General features: G+C 40.9%; 1 protein-coding gene across 1 annotated transcript in view; it reads left to right on the top strand.

The window, feature by feature from the left end:
* GMDS (GDP-mannose 4,6-dehydratase) overlaps positions 1-22,701 on the top strand; it is a 273,314-nt gene that overhangs the window by 80,708 nt on the left and 169,905 nt on the right. The window contains exon 7 of the mRNA XM_035125046.2: positions 66-193. Coding sequence (XP_034980937.1) covers positions 66-193 — 128 coding nt within the window. The remainder of the gene's footprint in view (positions 1-65; positions 194-22,701) is intronic.

Below are 22,701 nucleotides of genomic sequence, written 5' to 3'. Positions count from 1 at the left end.
ATCAACTATCAGACAGTTACCAGACACTTTCTAATCCCGTTATGCTATCTTTCTCTTTATTTTAGGGGCTAACTTTGTAACTCGAAAAATTAGCCGTTCTGTTGCTAAGATCCACCTGGGGCAACTGGAATGTTTCAGTCTGGGCAATCTGGATGCCAAGAGAGACTGGGGTCACGCCAAGGACTACGTTGAGGTATGCTGTTGGGGAAAAGTCTCCTTTAAAGTACTGCTTTTGTATGTTTTATTGGAACAGCTTCAGAGAAAATGTACGTCACACAGAGATATACCTCTAATCATACCTTTCTCTCTGATTATCTAGAAAAGTAACGCAGAAGACTACCTTGTGCATATTAAAAATAGATTTTCAGGTTTACATTCTTTGCTAAATTCTTCTGAAAAGGGGCTGGAAACTAGTATTCATGAAGTATCTCTCCGTAGCCCAAAATGTTCTTTCTGTGGTCATATTAAGTATTAAGATGATATATTTCAATTGCACAGAAAGCTTTCAAAATCCTGCTATTTCCTGATGGCCTCTTGCAGTGATGAGACAAAACAATTCCCATCTTAATTCCAGGAGGCCATTTTGGTTCTCTCATTTGAATATAATTGTTGCAAAGGTTAGTTTAGGAAATAGTGCATGTACCATTATGTAACTTGTACAAAGATTTATAAACAATGTTTTTGGCAATTACGGCTTTTGGGGGGAGAGAGAATCATACAGTTGCCACCTACACGAAATGTCAGAATTGATTTCTGTTTCTCTTGAAAATCTTTATTTCCACCACATGGTTGTGTGCAGGTCTGTGACCACATGGAGAAAGCCTAGAGTGCCGGACTGCACAAAGAGGGAGGCAACCACACTATCTTTAATTATGGCTACTGGGGAAAAGTTTAGTGCCAAATGTAGAACCTAGTCCTTGTGGTTGGTGCCAAATGTAGAACCTAGTCCTTGTGGTTGGTATTCACATATATGATCACATCAATAAATGTAGCAGTGTGAAATTGCCCTTATCTTTCCATTTCAAGTGGAATTTTAGAAAACTCCCTAGCAGAAATAATTCATTTAAAACATAAATGATATGCATTAAACATAACAAGTTTGATTCAATAAACAATTGCAAGGAAATATGCATAGATTTAAGGATGAGCCTCTCTATTGAGAGCCAGTGTGGTGTAGTGGCTAAGAGCAGTAGACTCGTAATCTGGGGAACTGGGTTCGCGTCTCCGCTCCTCTACATGCAGCTGCTGGGTGACCTTGGGCTAGTCACACTTCTCTGAAGTCTCTCAGCCCCACTCACCTCACAGAGTGTTTGTTGTGGGGGAGGAAGGGAAAGGAGATTGTTAGCCGCTTTGAGACTCCTTCGGGTAGTGATAAAGCGGGATATCAAATCCAAACTCTTCTTCTTGTTCTTCTTCTATTGCACCTGACCCCACCCTTCAGTCTAAACCTCCTTGGTAATGCAGAATTTACTGGGGCATTTTTTCCAACCTGAAGTTTTCTCTCTGTGTGTGAATACTGGCCCAGCTTCTTCTGCAAATATTAGTTGCACTGGAAATAAGAGTGGAGTTTATTTAGCAATACCAGTGAATTTCCAAATGTGCTGGCCACCAAATAGAATGCACTCAGCTGGGGTCTCCACCAATAACACATGTTGGTGATGTAAGTAACATTCCAGATCTTTCACATGATTTGAAGCCATCCCAAAATTGTTCTGAAGCAATTCATAACTGTGATAGAGGTCATCTTGAATATCTCATTCCCCAGAGATTAACTCCTGCATAATAGGTCCCTTGTTAATTCCTGGAGACACTGAATTTGCAAAATGCATTCAATTCCGGACTATGAAACTTTAAAACGGAAATAAACAACTGTTCCAGGATTTAATGGACTGGAAAGCAAAACTTCAAGATTTAGCACTGCTGTGTAGTTACTGGAGAGTGCAGCAAATGTAGATATTTTTGTGAGTATTTTAGAAGCTTCCTAGAATATTTTTTACTAGTACTGAAGGCCTTTCAGAACCCCTTCTCATTTATATCTTTTGATGCACAACAGGGATTTTGACTTCCCATGGTAACTCTGTCAAACATATACAGTGGTACCTCTCGTTACAACCTCAATTCGTTCCGGAGGTCCGTTCTTAACCTGAAACTGTTCTTAACTAGAGGCGTGCTGTCGCTAATGGGGCCTCTTGCTGCCGCTGCACCACCAGCACACAATTTCCATTCTCATCCTGGGGCAAAGTTCTCAACTCGAGGTAACTCTTCCAGGTTAGCAGTGTTTATAACCCGAAGCATTTGTAACTCGAGGTACCACTGTATTATTTTTGACCTTTCAGTGGTGCAATATTTTTCAAGCGAACAGTCACAAGTGGAGTATATGTATGCAGAAAAAATGATGCAGTGGAGTTGAATCTGTTGTGCTTATTTTAAAAATATTTAAACGAAGTACCATATATACTTGAGTATAAGCCTACTTTTTCAACACCAAAAATGTGCTGGAAAATCCACCTTCGGCTTATATTTGCATGAGGCGGGCAGCAGCGGAGAATGGCACAGGACCGGGGGTTCGGAGAAGCTCTGTGCTGCGACTCTCCGAACCCCCATCCTATGCCTGCTCTGTGCGAGGTGGTGGGGAGGGAGAAGTGGCAAGGAAGGGATCCTTCTTCACCGCTTCTACCCCCACCCCGCCGCCGACAGCTGGGAAAGGCATAGGATGGTATTTATTTTTATTTTTGAAATTTACCAGTAGCTGCTTCATTTCCCACCCTCAGCTTATACCTGAGTCAATAAGTTTTCCCATAATTTTTTTGAGGTAGAATTGGGTGCCTCGGCTTATATTCGGGTTGGCTTATACTCGAGTAAATACGATTGGGTTGATAGCGAGCTTTAATGCTTAGGTAATGTGGTGCTGTTAGAAACAATGATGACGTAAATATTTGCATGATCATCTGCATGAGTAATATTGATCTCGGAATCTGCCTATTAAAAGCAACTGATAATGACGTTTTGTTGTTACACATGATGCAAGCAGGTTACATTATGGCTGCCTGTAAGTGTGTTTAGATTATATTTTGGATGGCAGTCAGTACCACTGTGGGTGGGGATGGGGGATAAGTACAGTAATGTATCAACAGTGCTGATATATGAATCTTCTGTGTCTTGTTTTGTTCTGTGAAAATGATTTATTCTTTTTTATTTGGTAAAGGACAGTACCATAAACCATCTGTTAGATACGTTCTAATACTAGTGCAACAGTAAGCACTTAGCAGTCAATGATTCATTCCTATACAATGTAAAGAAAAAAATAGCAAGACATGTTACAAAAATCCTTGCATACCCCCAGGAGAGCCCTATTTCAAATTAATATAGATTCCCACAAACATTTAACTTGGAGCAGTGAGAACGTACGTATCAATCCGTTACCAACTTTTTATTTCTCAACAACTAAATATACAAATAATGCCAAAAATCATGAATGGGTGGAATTTGAGGACATGTTTATTTCTGGTTGTAATGAGATAGTTTTCAAATATGCAGTCTTATTAAAAAGTTGGTGTGGGAAAAACATTAGGATTGGTTCACATAATACCAAATGTCAAGCTATTTACATGTTTTTTTGGCTTATGTGCTCATAGACTACCATTTTTGTGAAGAGCGAAGCAAAGTGGACCCTGAACATTTCTAAAGTCTCATTCGGTCCCCATTCTTAGCTATGGGCTTGGATCTAGAGTAGCGCAAGCAGAACTCTACTTATATGACGGAGTTTCAACATTTGCTCCTACCCATTTCAGTCCCCTGCACCCCCTGAAAAGCCACTCTGCTCCTGAGAGGTGGACACACTCCAGAATAACAAATAGGAGCAAAAAATAATAATCTTAATTCCACTTACATTGTCATGGGGGCTGAACTGGCACTGAGCAGAGATCTTGGGGGTGGTAAGTGAATAGCTCAATGAAGATGTCGGCCCAGTGTGCAGCAGGTGGAGGAAAACGTGAATTCAATGTCTAGGTATCGCTAGAAAAGGTATTGGAAATGGGGGCTGGGAGAGAACTGCCTATATCATAATGCCATTACACAAATCTACTATGTGGCCATGCTTTGAATACTGTATACACTTCTAGTTGCCTCCTCTCAAAAAGCATATTGTTGAGCTGGAAAAGAGCAACAAAAATTACGAAAGGGATGGAGCAACTCCCCTTACGAGGTCAGGTACAACATTTGGGCTTTTTTAGTTTAAAGAAAAAGTCAGAGAAGACTTGATGTTGATAAAATTATGCATGGTGTAAAGAGGGAGTTTTTCCTCCTTCTGTTATAACTTGGGGACACCTATTGAAGCTGAACGCGGGAAGATTTAGGGCAAACAAAAGTACTTTGTCACATAGCACGCAAACTATGGAATTTGCTGTCATAAAAGGTAGTGATGGCCACCAACTTGGATGGTTTTAAAAAGGATTAGATGAATTAGATAGGGGATAATGCTATCAGTGGCTACTGGCCACAATGGCTGTTTCTTCCACCACTGTCAGAGGTAGGCAGTATCCCTCCGAATATGAGCTGCTGGGGATCACAAGCAGAGAGAGTATTGTTGCACTCAGGTCCTGCTTGTGAGGTTCTCAAGAACATCTGGTTAGCCACTGTGAGAACAGTATGCTGAACTAGATAGGCCATTGGCCTGATCCAGCAGGTTTTTCTTATGTTCTTAGTGACGTCGTATGTGACTCGGAGAGCTGCAATAGCAAGCAGACATGCTCAGAAACTGGGTGGATGAACCTTGCGCAAATGGAAGTTCTCTGAACATACCTGACTCCCTCCACTGATTTCCCTATACATCAGAATCCACATTATTCAAGGGCTCCTGGACTTGTGAGGCGACTTTTGGTGGTTGTAACAGCTACAATGAGGAGGAAGGGTTGGGAAATCCCTGTTATGGGACTGGAGTTCTGGTCACGTTAATCTGGAAACAAGTCAATATTGTTGCCTGTAAAGTGTTATTTCCTTCAATCCCATTTTTCTTTGTTTTATTTTAAAACGGACAAAAGAGAGCCGGTTTAATTCATAAGTGGGCTTCCTAATCACATCCATGAATTTTACTCCTGCATGTGATGTCATAGAAGCTGCTATTGTGTTTTCCCTACCCCCAGACAGTATCTGCGTGATCAGGGTCCGACAGTCTCAGCGATATTGTACAGCTGTTAGGCAAAGGGTCAAAGTACCATGCAGGAAGGACAGTCTAAAGGGCAGTTCATTGGCCATATCAGAAACGGGGAATCTGTCTGATGGATGCAGGGACAGGACAGACAGGAAAGGAAATGGTCTGGTTTGATACTAATGCAGGAAGGTAGGGACCCAATCAGGTGAGGAACTGCATGCCGAAAAGAAGCAACATTTTAGCAAACAAAAATCCCAATGCAATATTTGAGTCATGGCCCCTGCCGCCACCAGTACTTCTTTCATGGCAGAATGCAGTTCTGTGATTCATAGTCATATATGCAACTTCTGGCTCTGTGCCACCTGAGAAAAAAGGAAAGGTTCTTTCTTGTGAGGCAAGGAAAAAGATTTGCGGGGCAAGGGTTCAGCCTTTTTTTCATCGGAACATAAAGGAAAAATTATGCACTGCTTATAGGAGCCACTCTCTTGTATGTGGGATAAGTGTGAGTGATTGGCAATAAGAGAGGAAAAGAAGAAGAATGTAGGCCATAGTTATTTCAGACATGAATAGGTTCTGTATTTGAAAGTACATAATTGAGGCAAGAAAGTGGTTTTAATGATAATGTGTAGGAGCTGCGTCTAACGTAAATCATATGGTATTCATTTACAAAGCACCACAGTTGTGTCTACAAGTAAGTGTTGTTAATAGCCTCCTTTTCTTCAGGAAAATTATGCTCATCTGTTCCATAGCTACTGTACCATGTTGCTTTTCTGCCGTTATTCTCCCAGATGTGAATAATGGAATTTAAAACAAAACCAAGCCTATCTCTGTTTATGCAGATCTATTTCAGTGATTCTGCATCTTTAGAAAAGATTGTTGCATTGGTTGAGTTACAAAGCAAAAAAACATATAAATGCTTTCTTCAGCAGAGCCATCTGGTTTTGTTTCCTGTGCGTCAATAACTGTATGTGTGTTATTATCAAGGCTATTCCCATGGTTTTCCAAGTGGTCTTCTAACACTGGTGGTCTCAGAACTCTGTTGGAATGATTGAAAAGAGCGAGCAAGGATTTCTTTCATGTATAAGGTTTCCCAATTGGGAAAATAATTATTATTGTCATAGTTTGGAGACTAACCTTTTATTTCGTTATTAACGATAATGCATTATCTTTAAAATGTGTCAAATAACAAGCAGCTTATTTTTTCTCCTGTCCAAAACAGAGTTTCCTAGAACAATATTATATAGCGTACCAAATTTATTGTTAAAGTTGTGGCTGCAAACCATGTGTGTGTTTTGTTGTTTTTTTCTTTTAAATTCAGTGAACCTGTGAAATAGCAGGTGATTTAAAACTGAATCAGAGTTTTGAGATAATGTTGTTCTTGCCATCTCTTCCCCCATCCCCCATAAAACCCTGTGGTGGCTCAGCCTATTGTATCTGTTTAAATAGGGCTAGTTCTCCGAGACAATTGCAGCAGAAACAACAAAATCATGAAATGAAATGAGCTCCCATCTACAATAGCTTATGGCATAATAAAGTTCATTAGTTTTTAGGTGCAATTTGTTAGTAGTTAATGAAATGGTGTACAATGTCTCCTCCCCTTAAAACCTAGGGAGCTGATCCAGCTAAAGAGAGTCAAATGTGTCAGCAACTGTCCATTAGTATATTACATGATGGCACTGGAATAACGTTCATCTTCTGTGCGTCCAAATGTGCATCTTATCGCTTTTCCAGTTGTGGATATCTTCTATCAACACTTCCTTCCTTTCAGTAGGATGCTCATTTGAATGTTCATCTGCATCCATATTTCGGTAGAAATAGTTTGCATAAGTTACTCTCTTAGGCATGCATCTGAGCGGACATTATTAGTTGTCCCAAAAGACTCGGTGAGTTTCTGGAAATGTAAAGATAAAGATGGTGAATTTTACCATATGTGGTGGACATGCGAAAAAGTAAAAAGATTTTGGGAAATGATATATAATGAATTGAAAAAGATGTTTAGGTATACCTTTCCTTAAAAAACCTGAAGCTTTTTTATTGGGACTAATGGGAGAGGAAATAGCAAAAGGAGACCAGAGATTATTTATGTATGCTACAACCGCAGCAAGAACTTTATTAGCCCAAAAATGGAAATTACAAGAGATACCGACGATTGAGGAGTGGCAGACGAAAATGATTGACTATGCAGAGTTAGCAAAGTTGACCTGCGGGATCCGTAACCAGGGGGAGACAAAGTTCCAAAGGGAATGGAGTAAATTCATTGACTATATGGAGAAGAACTGTAGAAGTTTAAAGACACTTGCAGGACTGAAATAAATCCTACAAACTGGTTTAAAATGGGGGTAAAAAGGAACTGCGAGATAAGAGTGAGAAACAAAGCTGAATGACAGGAGGGAGGGAAGTCACAGCTCAGCAGAGCGAAATGAACTGAGATGGGTGAATATAAGATGAATTGTATAAAAAAATTTGTTTTGTTTATTTGGGAAAAAATTAATAAAAAATATTTGGGGGGGGGGAGACTTGGTGAGTTTCATAGAGGGAATACATACCTTAATGGGATGCTTATATTTTAGACATTATTACAAAGAGGATCTATCAACAAAATGACCATTCCCCACAGTTGTATATTAAACAACTGTGATTCTTCTTCCGTGTCAGAACATTCCCCAAATCTGCAGGGTATACTTAATATGCCACTTCTAGTTTAGAACAAATGCTTCAATTTTCAGCTATAGGTGTTCTGGGATGTGGCTTGACCTAACAAATAATGTTAATGATCCACAGATAGAGCAGCTGAACTTTCCAACTGGTCTTCTTTGGCAGGCTTTAAATTTATCTCAGGGGACTGGCAGCTCTGGTTACCAGGATAAGTATGCGGTGAAATTTTATGGCTGTCAGGCAATATTACCGCATGGTTGTTCTTACTACTTCAGTGTTTTCCTCCCCTCTCTCATCCCTCTCATCTCTCATATATTGTAGAAGATGAACATCATACACAAAACATGTGTTCCATAAAAAAAAAATCTACCTGCTGATATATTTCACTTAATACAATTCCCCATGATTTGCCTCTGTCCAGCTTGTCCTGCTCTGAGGTTTTTTTATTCCTTTTACAAAAGCGGTCTACAAGCATGATAAATAAATAACTGTTAATGCCTTCCGGAGTCTTTTGAAGTTGATGTTGTATTGCATACACTTTTGAATTTTGTTTGAAAAGTTTTCCTCCTAGATAATGTGGGTGATAGGGTGGACATTCATTCACTGGGTGTTTGCATTTTCCCACTAGGGATAGAGTGTTGTTGTTGTTGTTTAGTCGTTTAGTCGTGTCCGACTCTTCGTGACCCCATGGACCATAGCACGCCAGGCACTCCTGTCCTGCACTGCCTCCCGCAGTTTGGTCAAACTCATGTTCGTAGCTTCGAGAACACTGTCCAACCATCTTGTCCTCTGTCGTCCCCTTCTCCTAGTGCCCTCAATCTTTCCCAACATCAGGGTCTTTTCCAAGGATTCTTCTCTTCTCATGAGGTGGCCAAAGTATTGGAGCCTCAGCTTCACGATCTGTCCTTCCAGGGAGCACTCAGGGCTGATTTCCTTAAGAATGGATAGGTTTGATCTTCTAGCAGTCCATGGGACTCTCAAGAGTCTCCTCCAGCACCATAATTCAAAAGCATCAATTCTTCGACGATCAGCCTTCTTTATGGTCCAGCTCTCACTTCCATACATCACTACTGGAAAAACCATAGCTTTAACCATACGGACCTTTGTCGGCAAAGTGATGTCTCTGCTTTTTAAGATGCTGTCTAGGTTTGTCATTGCTTTTCTCCCAAGAAGCAGGCGTCTTTTAATTTCGTGACTGCTGTCACCATCTGCAGTGATCAAGGAGCCCAAGAAAGTAAAATCTCTCACTGCCTCCATTTCTTCCCCTTCTATTTGCCAGGAGGTGATGGGACCAGTGGCCATGATCTTGGTTTTTTTGATGTTGAGCATCAGATCATATTTTGCGCTCTCCTCTTTCACCCTCATTAAAAGGTTCTTTAATTCCTCCTCGCTTTCTGCCATCAAGGTTGTGTCATCTGCATATCTGAGGTTGTTGATATTTCTTCCGGCAATCTTAATTCCGGCTTGAGATTCATCTAGTCCAGCCTTTCGCATGATGAATTCTGCATATAAGTTAAATAAGCAGGGAGACAATATACAACCTTGTCGTACTCCTTTCCCAATTTTGAACCAATCAGTTGTTCCATATCCAGTTCTAACTGTAGCTTCTTGTCCCACATAGAGATTTCTCAGGAGACAGATGAGGTGATCAGGCACTCCCATTTCTTTAAGAACTTGCCATAGTTTGCTGTGGTCGACACAGTCAAAGGCTTTGGCATAGTCAATGAAGCAGAAGTAGACGTTTTTCTGGAACTCTCTAGCTTTCTCCATAATCCAGCGCATGTTTGCTATTTGGTCTCTGGTTCCTCTGCCCTTTCGAAATCCAGCTTGCACTTCTGGGAGTTCTCGGTCCACATACTGCCTAAGCCTGCCTTGTAGAATTTTAAGCATAACCTTGCTAGCGTGTGAAATGAGCGCAATTGTGCGGTAGTTGGAGCATTCTTTGGCACTGCCCTTCTTTGCAATTGGGATGTAGACTGATCTTCTCCAATCCTCTGGCCATTGCTGAGTTTTCCAAACTTGCTGGCATATTGGGTGTAGCAGGGATAGAGTAGTGGCAGTAAACTCTTTGCTCTCTCTTGCCCCAGAGACAAGGATTAATCACAGGGCAGCCACAACAGTGCATATATTGCTGTACACGTGTTGGGACAGAACGCTTGGGAGCAAAACTCAGCTCTCACAACTGCCTTCATGTGCATCCATACATACTACTGAGGAGTAGGAGATAATAACTTAATATCCAGTTGAAAGTACAGATATATCCAGGTAAGGTTTTCCCCTCACCGAAAGCACATTAAATAGTGGGAACAAATTCAGCTGCTCCACTTTCTTGCTAAAGTGTGCATGTATGCACAGAAACCTTATTTCCCCTAAATTATTAAGGGGGTGGCGTATTGGAAGGTCCTGATTACCCCCCCCCCAAAAAAGAGAAAATTATAGAGCGGGGAACGGTTTAGAAAAGGACAGCCAGAGAGATCAATGGGATGAAGCAGTTCCCCTGTGAGGAAAGGAAGGTGAAAACTTTGGGGGCTTTTTAGTTTAAAAAAGGGGGCAAGTAAAGTGTGAAATGATAGAGGTGTATACAATTACACACGGTTTGCAGAAATTAGATAATAAGTATTTCTCCGTCTCTCATAATACATCTAGTGAAGCTGGAAGTTGTAAGATTCAGGATAAACAAAAGCACATAAACTCTGGAATTCAGTAGCACATGATGTAATAAAGGCCACTAACTTAGATGGCTTTGAAAGAGCATGAGACAGATTCATGGAGGATGAGGCTCTCTTTGGCTACCTGCCATGATGGCTGTGTTCTACAGCCTTTACCAAAGGTGTCATGGGCTTTGAAGAAACTCGATCTCAGAATGCAAGGGGGAAACGTGCTAAGAGGAAGGCATGCTTGGCAAATCCACACCGTGATAAACTCCCGTCTGGAAACCAATGTCCCCACTGTGGAAGGATGTGTGGATCCAGAATTGGCCTCCACAGTCACTTACGGACCCATTGTTAAAATCGTGTTTATGGAAGACAATCTTACTCGGCTACGAGTGATCGCCAAAGAAGAAGAAGACTTCCACTGTTGGAGGTGATGGGCTTCTGAATGCCAGTTGTTGGAGAAGATGAATGGGAAAGCGCTGTGGTGCTCATGTCTTTTTTGTGGGCTTCCCATGGTCATTTGGTGAGAACAGGATGCTGGACTGGGTGGGTTAGGGCTCTTTGTATGTTCTTATGTGGTTTATTGTTGGTTAGTAGATTGTTTCAGATTATCAGTGATGATTGTCACAATTAAACATATAGTTAGGGGTTTTTTTTAATAAAAAAGGACAAAAGACTTTAAAAAGCCCCCATTTAAGCTTTTGTTGCACTATTCTTTTTACACAGAATAATTGTCACTTTGCTTATTTGCTTAATCATCAAAAGGTAATTTGATTGGGATGTAGGAAGACCTGATATAAAAGGACAGCCATCTACTCTGGATTGGCGGACAATGGAACATCCTCTCTAATGAAAGTAGCTCATTGGGGAGAGCATCAGCTCCGCTTCTCTGTATTTTGCTGAATACAGATGATCGCTACGATTAACTCAAATGAGTGGCTGGGGATTTATTGTTTTCTCAGAGATAAGACATGGACTTCCTTCATTGGCACTTCTGGCAAACAGCTTGAACTTTACTAAAGGCATTGTTTTAATATCGTTATCTTGGATTCTTTTACTAATTCGTGTTCTGAGTTTCTTTTCGCAAGCCGCGTTGCCCTTTTATTGCAATTGTCTGAGCAGTTTGTCATTTGGGCCCCAGGAGTTCGGAGGTCCTCTCTTTGCACCATGTGATCTGCATCCAACAGTGCCTTTTCTGTTCGGCGCTTGCCCTTCTCCCCAAAGCTGAAATAAATCAAAGTTGGTTGAGACTCAGTCGCAATAAATCAAGACCTGTCCAAAACTGGAGCCTGCCCAGTCAAAATGTCATAGCTTGGCTTTCACTGAGGATTAATTAAAGGGCTGATATAAAGCCCAGATGTGCTCCAGGAGAGTAGCAAAATGCTTTGTGGTAGCCATACTAAAAAGCAAAGCTTCCCATGGATCTGCCCACCCAAGTATATAGGAGGAGGACAAGACTGGGAGGGAGGCAAGGTGGGAGAAAACAGAATCAAGTATGTTCTCGGATTTTTACAGTATCTAGCTGGGTGGAAAACAAGACAAGCTCTATGTTTCAGCTCTACTGGAAAAATGTGTGTGTGTATGAGAGAGAAACTGAAACAGAAACAGCAGCAGAAGCAAACATGATTGTAAGGAGTTACATTAATCAAGGGGGAGGAGAAAGCTGACATAATGAATAAACTTCTGCACTTTCATGGTTGGGGGAAAAAAACCTTTGCCTTAGTAATGTGTGCTTAGTGCCTGTTTTGCATTAAATTTCTAAACTTAATTGGGATTACAATAATTCAGTTGAAGATTTCTCAGACTGATACAATAGGCTGTTGAAACGTGTATGTATGTGTATATATATATATATATATGTATATATATATATGTATGTATATATATATGTATGTGTGTGTGTGTGTGTGTGTGTGTGTGTGTGTGTGTATAGCTTTTCAGTGCAAGCATCGCAAATCATGTTGATTTTAAATTCTAAATAAATAGTTGTAACACCAAGCAGCTTGACTACTGTATACCCAACATTTGTAGTTGGTGGGTTTATTAAGCACATTAACAAAACTGGCATTTAAATGTAATTTATAAGTAATTTTTAATGTAATTTGCCCTACTTATAATCTGATATAACATGTTAGACTGCAATTCTGACTCTTGAGTATCTGTTTTGAGACAATGTTCTGTTCTAGGTTTCTAGACTACTAAAATTTACAGGAAATATTATAAAGGTGTGTAATATAAGAAGTTAATCAAAACAGAATGTTATGGAGTAATTTCATGGTAGGGAGCACTTGCCCTAAATTCTCTGGAGTAATAGGGAAATGTGGCATCCCAAATGTTCCCAGGTGGAAAACTTTGTTAACATGATCAAGAATATGAGTGAACTGAGAGTTTTCATCTGACATTAAGAGTTGATGTATGGCTAGCCTTTCTAGCCTGACATAAATGGACAGATTATCATAGATGCCTTATTATTTCAGTCCCTCCTTGCACCAGTACACTTTAAATGGAGATGGTCTTAAACATTTGTGCAGGGGTAGCAGAATGGCTCTTTGGAGGCATTGACTCTGGCCCATTGGATCAAATCAGGATGCAACAACAAGACCACCAACATTTATTGGGATTAGAAGCAAGTATATTCACCCCTTATCCCCTTACACACACACACACACACACAACCCCAAACACCACAACAAGGACTGAACATGCTCAGTGGGCATGGAATGGCTGATAGGCTAATAGGGGAGGGTGATTGGAATAGAATGGAGTGGTTGGAACCCTAATTGGAAGTCCAAGCAGCAACATTTTGTTGTAGGGTCTCGAACTTGTGTACAGTATCATTACAACTAACATTTGTCACTTTCAGATATCTGGCGTTTTGCACTTATGAAAGAAAATCCTATATTTTATGGATGGTACAGCATCAGACATTGGATAATTCTGTGTTCTGTAACTTAGCAAGAATGATTAACTCCAATATAGCAAAAATATTTTGTTATATTGTTATGGCACTATCATTTGCTTTTTACTGACATACCATTTTCAATTTGCCCCTAACAGAATTTGGTTTAAGCACCATGTAACTCTAGAAATCTCATAACGATTTTCAGTTAATTGTTGCATAGTTTAGTTTGTGCGTTTAGGAAAGCTGCTTGCTGATTACGTATTAAATATGTAAACGAGCTCTAACTGAAAAAAGCTTTTTAGGTCAATTTGTTACGAAAGTTCAGTTAAGCTCTACATGTGCACGGGAAGGAAAAAGATGTGAAACATTTGAAAAGTTAAAACTGGACAACTAGCCACTGTACATACTCAAAAGACTTTTTTTATTGGTAATATTTTCCTTTTCTCCTGGGTGGTCTGCAGCATCCCTGGTTCTTTTTAAAATACTTCCTCTTCCCCACTCCCCTTTTCTATTTGTCCTCTCTCCTCTGTTGGAGGTCCTCCCTTCCGAGACACCATCCTTCCTGATCAAGACAACTAGCTATGATCCCCTTGGGCACCAGGCAGAAATGCTCGAGTTTCTAATCTAGAAGCATTTTATTAAGATTTCAGACGGACAAAACAAAAGACAAATGATCTAGGCAGTTTTGATTAGTACTAAAGTATGGGAAACGGCATTATTTCTCTAAATTGTGATCAGATGAAGGCCATGTGGACTCTGTCTCTATGTGTGGACGAGATTCCCGTCCACTTCTACTGGCTGAACATTTGCTTCTTGAAAGGGGAAAGGTAGATATTGGCTATTTGCTTATTTATATTTGTCATCCACAGTGATTTTTCTTCATAGAACTGGAAACTTAAACTAGTATATTCAGAAGAGGCAGAAGGCAGGTTTTGTCTCCACCTCAGTAGTTCATCCAATTATGGCCTCTTTACTTTCTTCCATAATCATTGACTCCCACAAACTGCTGTGGGAGGAAGTCGTTTCAGCCTAGTTTTAGGGGATACAGGTGGCGCTGTGGTCTAAACCACTGAGCCTCTTGGCCTTGCCGATTGGAAGGTTGGCGGTTCAAATCCCCACGATGGGGTGAGTTCCCGTTGCTCTGTCCCAGCTCCTGTCAACCTAGCAGTTTGAAAGCACGTCAAAGTGCAAGTAGATAAATAGGTACCGCTGTGGCGGGAAGGTAAATGGCGATTCCGTGCGCTCTGGCACTCGTCGCGGGCCTCTGTGCACCAGAAGCGGTTTCGTCATGCTGGCCACATGACCCAGAAAGCTGTCTGTGGACAAACACTGGCTCCCTCGGCCTGAAAGCGAGATGAGCGCCACAACCCCATAGTTGCCTTTGGCTGGACTTAACCATCCAAGGGTCCTTTATCTTTATCTTGTACAGTACCTTACTTTCTGCCATAATCATTTACTCCCACAAACTGCTGTGGGAGGAAATCGTTTCAGCGTAGTCTTATTGCAGAAACCTGATTCATATTTTATGAGAATTGCATGCAACTGTGGTTCTGTTTGATTGAGTAAATGGGTCATCCATGTCAGCCTGGATAGCACTGTTGGTTAGAGTGTGGTGCCAATTATGCCAAGGTTGCAGGTTTGATCCCCGTGTGGGACAGCTGCATATTCCTGCATTGTAGGGGTTGTAGATGATCCTCAGAGTCCCTTCCAACTCTACAACTCCATAATTCTATTACTCTATGATCTAGGGGGGAAAACCTAGCATTGTCTCTGGCTTTCCTGTTGAATCTGGACCAACTTTTTAAAATTTTATTTATAATTTTCATTATTACCGTTTCCAAAATTACATTCACGTTCAAATATACATTCCCTCTCTTAATATCTTTCTTATAATAAAAACATTCAACGACTTCCCTTCTTCCCTTCCCTGGTTCCTTTAATTTCCCCACCATTCCTGCATATTCTTGTATATCCATTTGGATCGCTTTCTCCCCTTGTTTTTCCTTTATTATATATTATGCTGCTGCTAGCAATTTTGCTTGTGCATCTGGACCATTTTCAAGGCTCCATGGTTCTGTTAATAGAGCCAGTGCCTTGGGTGAGATTTCATGCCATGCCACTCCCGTGGCTTCCTTTCCCTGGAGAGCCTCTCTGTTGTCTCCTCTCGTTTTTCCTTAGAGCCATCATGGCATATCCCTCTGAGCATATACACTTAACCCCTTTTTAGGGAATTGACATGGAAAGTGGTTTTCCTCGGGGCAATTATTTCAGCTAGGAGGATGAGAGGATTGGAGCTCTGTCAGCGAGGAAGGAACGCTGTGTTTTCTATCATGACAGGGTGGTTTTAAGACCTGGCCCAAGAGTGCAGCATAAGTTAAATTGAACTTTCCCTTAGGACACAGGAGTTTCAGAGATAAGGAAATGGAATATGTGTTAAAAATGTTACTTTCAAAATTAACCTATTAAGGCAAATAATGCTTTGCTGTCTTTCAAACTGTGATAAATGTAGGTGTTTTTATTTCAATAAACAAGATCTTGGAAGAAATGATAACAGGAATGCTTTGTTTTTTTCTTTAAGAATTTGCTAATTAAATATATTCACCAGCATCTTCTCTGTTATTGGGTTAACACATATTTCTTTGTGCTACTACTTGAGATGGGCTGAGTTCATTTCAGAGAAAGAAAAGTTGGCATTAAATTTCTTACCAGCCTTGCTAGATGCCATCCTTCCTAGTTTTCATCTTTGGGGCATGGCATGGCATGGCATGGCATGGCATGGCATGGCATGGCACTGAGCTCAACATGTTCCGGTAGCCCAAAGATTTCTGCTTTGTTAAAAGGTTCATAGCAGGTCAGGCATTTTTCTGTATTTTTTTTTAACTGAGTTAAGTTAATTTCTCTTCGTTAATTCATCCACTTACACCCCCTTCAAAATAAACGGTTCTTCACACGAATCCAATTTAGCTTCAATATACCTTATTTACACTGTCTTTTATTGCAAGCTGCTGTTCATCTAGCTGTAAGATTTCCCAGCTGCCTCAAGTTTCTCAGTTGAGCACTGGAAATGATTTCAGCATGGTAGAGCCTTTTTGCTGCCTGGTTTTGGAAATGGGCTCCAATTTGCGAAAATGCCCCAAGTTTTAATTTTTTTTTGCCATGGGGGAGCGGTGGAAGGATTCTTTATTTTACCTCTTGTTGGAGAGGGTTGTTTTATATTCTTCCCATCCATAACTCTGGATGGCCAGCAGCACAGTTACCAGAAATTGCAGGTCAGTTCTTAGCTTTGTACTTTTGCCACCCTCTGAGGGACTAGTCACCTTGCCCTGAGCTTAAGTGCACTGTTGATATAAACAAGGAATGTTGTATGAAACTCTGTATAGGCAGCTGGAGGAGAACTGGCAAGGAAGATCAGAGAAATGGGAGCAACAGCAAAAAGGCAAAATGCACCTGGATGGTGAATATGCATGTCTAATCAAATAGGTCTAGGCCTCAAATGTCCATCTATATACACACTTGGCCGCAGGTAATGAATATTAATACTTCCGTGTCTCAGACATCTGTACATTCAAGGGGTAGGGGCTCCATTTAGGATCTAGCAGTTTCAGCCAAGGCTATATTTTATACGGTTTGGGAATCTGCTCTTGAGGAGAAGCATAGTTTTAACTGAGTGACGGTGTAGAGAGCTGCGCTCGAGTCAGCTACAGTGGTGCCTCGCTTAACGAATGCCCTGCTTAACGAAATTTCCGCTTAACGAAAGGATCTTTCGAGCAGAGGTTGCCTCGCTAGACGAATTCATTTTATGAAAAATTTGTCTAGCGAATCGCGGTTTCCCATAGGAATGCATTGAAATTCAATTAATGTGTTCCTATGGGCAAAAAAAAAAATTCAAAAAAAATTCAATGCATTCCTATGGGATTTGCTAGCCGAATTTTTCGTTATAAGAAAAGACCCGTGGAATGAATTAAATTCGTCTAGCAAGGCACCACTGTAGGTAAGTGCAACCCCATTTACTGATAAGTAATAATAAACCTGTTAGGATGGGGTCGCAGCTGACAAACAATACCTAGAGGGTCACAGGCGCATCAGCCTGTGTATAGCTTACATTACCCCACATTTTCAGGTTTTAGGACACTATTGCTTTGGGTGCTGAAAGTTAACATACGGAGAATCCCGCTGCCTCCGTTCCATCTCAGCAGCTCTGTGATAGTATCTTAAGAGACCCGTTTTTGTCCTCTCTGCTCTAAAGCTGCACATGCCACCTGTCTTCTGAAAGGCTTTGAAAACACTCAGCCAGTTCCTCCTATTCCAGTTACTCTGTGTTTGGGGACCAGAGGATACAAGTTGCAGGCATGTGATGCATATGGCGTTGTATAAAAGAGGCATAAAATTAAGACCATGAGTCTGACCACAGATTATGTGCAAGCAAGTACCATTGATTTTTCGGAGAATGTACCTGTCCAGAACCTTAAATATATGGCGTCAGGTATAGGGCAGTTTGGCTGAACTGACTAGGCGAGCCAAATTATTATTATTTTTAAATCATTTTTATTAGTTTTCCAATAAAAACATCCAATTAACAAATCCATCAAATCATAATCCAATAAAAAATAAAAATAAAATTAAAAAACAGCCAAATTACAATCCTAATTATTAATTATTAATTTTTCCGGGCTTTCCATAGTCTGGACCTCTGAAGTATATCTCCAATATTTTCATTTCTGCCATCTTGCTGTTCTCATATTTTCCACATTCCGATCTTGACGCTTTAAAGTTCCCCGTCCCTGGCTGTGCAATTCTCAATCATGTCAAAATCATATATCCGTTCATCCATTGAGTACAGCTTATATATATATATAGTCTATTGTCTATTTGGCAGCTGTTGCCCAAGTCTATCATTTGAAGTTTAATGACGCAGCAACTCATAGAATCATAGAGTTGGAAGAGACCACAAGGGTCATCCAGTCCAACCCCCTGCCAAGCAGGAAACACCATCAAAGCATTCTTGACATATGCCTGTCAAGCCTCTGCTTAAAGGCCTCCAAAGAAGGAGACTCCACCATACTCCTTGGTAGCAAATTCCACTGCCGAACAGCTCTTACTGTCAGGAAGTTCTTCCTAATGTTTAGGTGGAATCTTCTTTCTTGTAGTTTGAATCTATTGCTCCGTGTCCGCTTCTCTGGAGCAGCAGAAAACAATCTTTCTCCCTCCTCCATATGACATCCTTTCATATATTTGAACATGGCTATCATATCACCCCTTAACCTTCTCTTCTCCAGGCTAAACATACCCAGCTCCCTAAGCCGTTCCTCATAAGGCATCGTTTCCAGGCCTTTGACCATTTTGGTTGCCCTCCTCTGGACATCTCCCAAGTTGTTAAATTGTAACTGTTCACGATAATTTCCCAATGTTAAGTTGTTAAGCATACTGTTTGCAATATTGCAATGTAAATGAACTGTATTCTACAGATATAAGTCTTTGGCGATCAATCACCTTTCCCAGAGACCACACAAATCCCCCCCTCTGGGCCCTAGAAGGGGGGCTGCTAGAAATCCACTTAGCCTTCTCTCTCGCTCATAATGAAGAAATTCTGCAAACAGATACACTGTATGTTGTCCCAAATTGTTCTCAATTCATTATAAAGTCAGCTAGCAAGTATTTCCCACTTCCCTTGAAAAGGGAGGAATTCTCATTTTTCCGTGCTGTGTCATACTAACAAGTGCCATCTTCTTTCTTCTTTTATCTTTATGCAGTCTAAGTAAAGCTACGCAGTTGAATACTTAATTATGAATAGAAGTCCATCTGTACTCCGTTTTTTTTGTTTTTTTGTTTAAAGGTTTCTTAATGAGGCTTGGCATAGAAAAACAATTGTAGGTATAGAAAAGAAGGAAAATCCAAACACCATGATGAGAATCTCTTTGAAGTCCGAGCTTAAACACCATGGACTGTGCAATTCTGCATATTTTCCCCAGTCTTCTTCGGTCCAGACTATGTCTGTTTATTGTGCAAATCTACCATATATTCTGGTGTATAAACATTCCGGCAGTTAAAATATAGAGTTTGGGATATACTCGCCGTATAAAAAATACGACCTGGCGTATAAGACAACCCCCGACTTTTGAGAAGATTTTCCTGGGTTAAAAAGTAGTCTTATACGCAGGAATATACAGTAATTATTTTATCAAACAGATATTTCCAGCTTGTGAGAGTGACTTTGGAGAATGCCAGCTGTGCCATGCTCTGGGACCCAGTGTCCTGCCGCTTGCACCTTGATGCCAGCTGACAATCTCGGATGATCTGCGGGTCTATGAGACAGTCCTCCCCCACCCTAGGGAGTCTGCCAGGGCTAATTACCCCCATATCAACCCAGAATTACTGGCACTGCTGAGGTCCAATTGTGTGGGAGTCAGCCATTTCTCACTGCCGGAAACAGAAAGCCAAGGCGAGCCAAATTAGACCTGCCAGGCCTTATTAGACCAACAGTCTGAAGCAGGCACCCCCAAACTTCGGCCCTCCAGATGTTTTGGACTACAATTCCCATCTTCCCCGACCACTGGTCCTGTTAGCTAGGGATCATGGGAGTTGTAGGCCAAAACATCTGGAGGGCCGCAGTTTGGGGGTGCCTGGTCTGAAGCTTCCACACCACTACATACTTTAAAGCATGTACAATTGGAAATCACTTCTTTGAATCTCATACGATCCTGCCCAGACTCTGAGGTCTTCAAGGGAGATCTTTTGATCCCACTTCCCTCAGAGGCGGGCTTGTTGGGGATGCAGCAGAGGGCCTTCTTGGTGGCTGCTCCCAGACTTTGAAACTTCATCCCAAGAGAAGCTAGATGGGTTCCCTCCTTGTTTTCCTTACACTCGCAGGTGAAGGCTTTCTTATTCTAACAGGCTTTTTGAAGTTGACTGTAACAAAAGGGCTGGCACTATGATGTCTTTTATTGTACTTACTTATATTTTAATATACCACACACACACATATATATATGCTTTTAAATTATTGTTTCCCTCGTCCCTATATTTTAAAGCTGCTTCTTTCATCTGTAAGCCACCTTGAGTTCCTGTTAGGGAAAAACTTGAGGGAAAGTTGGGATATAAATAAATATAATCATCATCACTTTTACTACTGTACTACCCTTGCACAAATGATTTTCAAATTTTTATCTTTGACATGCATTCCAATATCTTCCCTACACAAGCAATGCTTCAATGATTTCTTAAAATCATATGCTGCACCATAAACTAAATAGTCTGAATAAAAACAGACATAATTTCATTAAAATGTTTTTTTAATCATCAAGAGGTCATACAAATAATTCTATTTGTAGATCAGGTAATTATTGTTTTTAAAATGTATTTCCTACATATTTCTTAAAAAGAACTCAAGATGGCTTACAACAATACAATTAAGTAGACCCAAGTAACAAGGACAAGCATAATTGTTAGGAATGTGATCACGTGTTGTAGTTTTCTTGTAAGAACTTGTTGCGGAAAGCGAGATGTAATACAGATAGCCCTCCATTAAAAATACATCTTTTTAGGCTGCCACAATTAAGTTTACATCGTCTACTGTGGCATTTAAGTCTAATCTCTGAGTACAGTAACCAGACAGTGTGACCTTTTTGCATGAGAACCGCATTGCATTCTTGTTCACATTGATATTAGTACTAAAAATAAATACTGGACAGGGTTTCAATGCCATTATGTTCTTGATTAAAATGGCCTGTGATTAATTAAACTGAGGTGAGTAAAGCGGCGGGAGACTGTTCGGTGAGATCCTGGAAGCTCCAGACGCACTTTTCTTTTGCAGAGCATCTGCTCTTGCACTTTTCTGCTTCTTACCATTGTTGGTTAGAATTTGCTCTTTTATATAATAGTTAAAATTAGGTATATTTCATTAAATAACATAGTTTCCTTAAACGTTCATTAGGAATCCTTGCCACCTTAAGACTATATGAGTCAGTTAGTATTTATCCGCTTTCATATTATGTTCCAGATTCTTTGCTGTTAAATGTTTTCTTTAAGAATCATTTGAGTTCCTGCCTGCTCTACCCAAATATTTATGCATATTTTTTGTTGAGCCGGAATATGAATGAAGATGCATTGAAAACAATACAAAACAAACAGCACTTCAGATTTATGCCTGTTGGTTCCAGATCTATCAAGTGATGTGTAGGCTTATTAGCATGAATCTTAGCATGAATCTTAGCAGGTACCATAGGTAATGGATAGGTAACAGATCCTTGTTGCTCCCATAGCTACAGCTTTGAGTTAAGGTAAAGGGACCCCTGACCATTAGGTCCAGTCGTGACCGACTCTGGGGTTGCGCGCTCATCTCGCATTATTGGCCGAGGGAGCCGACGTATAGCTTCCAGGTCATGTGGCCAGCATGACAAAGCCGCTTCTGGCAAACCAGAGCAGCACATGGAAACGCCGTTTACCTTCCGGCTGTAGCGGTTCCTATTTATCTACTTGCATTTTGACGTGCTTTCGAACTGCTAGGTTGGCAGGAGCTGGGACCAAGCAACGGGAGCTCACCCCGTCACAGGGATTCGAACCGCCGACCTTCTGATCGGCAAGCCCTAGGCTCAGTGGTTTAACCACTTTGAGTTACCTCCTGGCAACTACTATCTTAAATTTAAGCATATGTGCTTTGTGTGTGTGCGTGCGTGTGTGTGTACCTGTATATACCAGGCATAGGCAAACTCGGCCCTCCAGATGTTTTGGGACTACAATTCCCATCATCCCTGACCACTGATCCTGTTAGCTAGGAATAATGGGAGTTGTAATCCCAAAAAATGTTTTGGGTATATACCGTATTTTTCTGTGTATAAGACGCCCCCTATTTTGGGGGACTTCAAATCAAGAAAACGCCCCTCAGCACTACCTGTGTATAAGGTAAAGGTAAAGGGACCCCTGACCATTAGGACCAGTCGTGACCGACTCTGGGGTTGCGCACTCATCTCGCATTATTGGCCGAGGGAGCCGGCGTATAGCTTCCAGATCATGTGGCCAGCATGACAAAGCCGCTTCTGGCAAACCAGAGCAGCACATGGAAACGCCATTTACCTTCCCGCTGTAGCGGTTCCTATTTATCTACTTGCATTTTGACGTGCTTTCGAACTGCTAAGACGAGCCCCAATTTTAAATCTAATTTTTGGGTAGAAAGAAACATAGTCTTATGCATGTTAAATATGGTATATACATTGGGGGAAAGGACATGGCTTGAGTCAGGAACCAAAACACTCAACTTTAAACTTTTATTTCCAAATCAACTTTCCAGATTTGTTTTAAAATGGTCATTGTTCTGTCAATGAGTGATAAATTTTGTTTCCTACAAC

This window comes from Zootoca vivipara, chromosome 8, assembly GCF_963506605.1.
Source record: "Zootoca vivipara chromosome 8, rZooViv1.1, whole genome shotgun sequence".
Classification (NCBI taxonomy): domain Eukaryota; kingdom Metazoa; phylum Chordata; class Lepidosauria; order Squamata; family Lacertidae; genus Zootoca; species Zootoca vivipara.
This window is presented reverse-complemented; position numbering and strand designations above follow the sequence as displayed.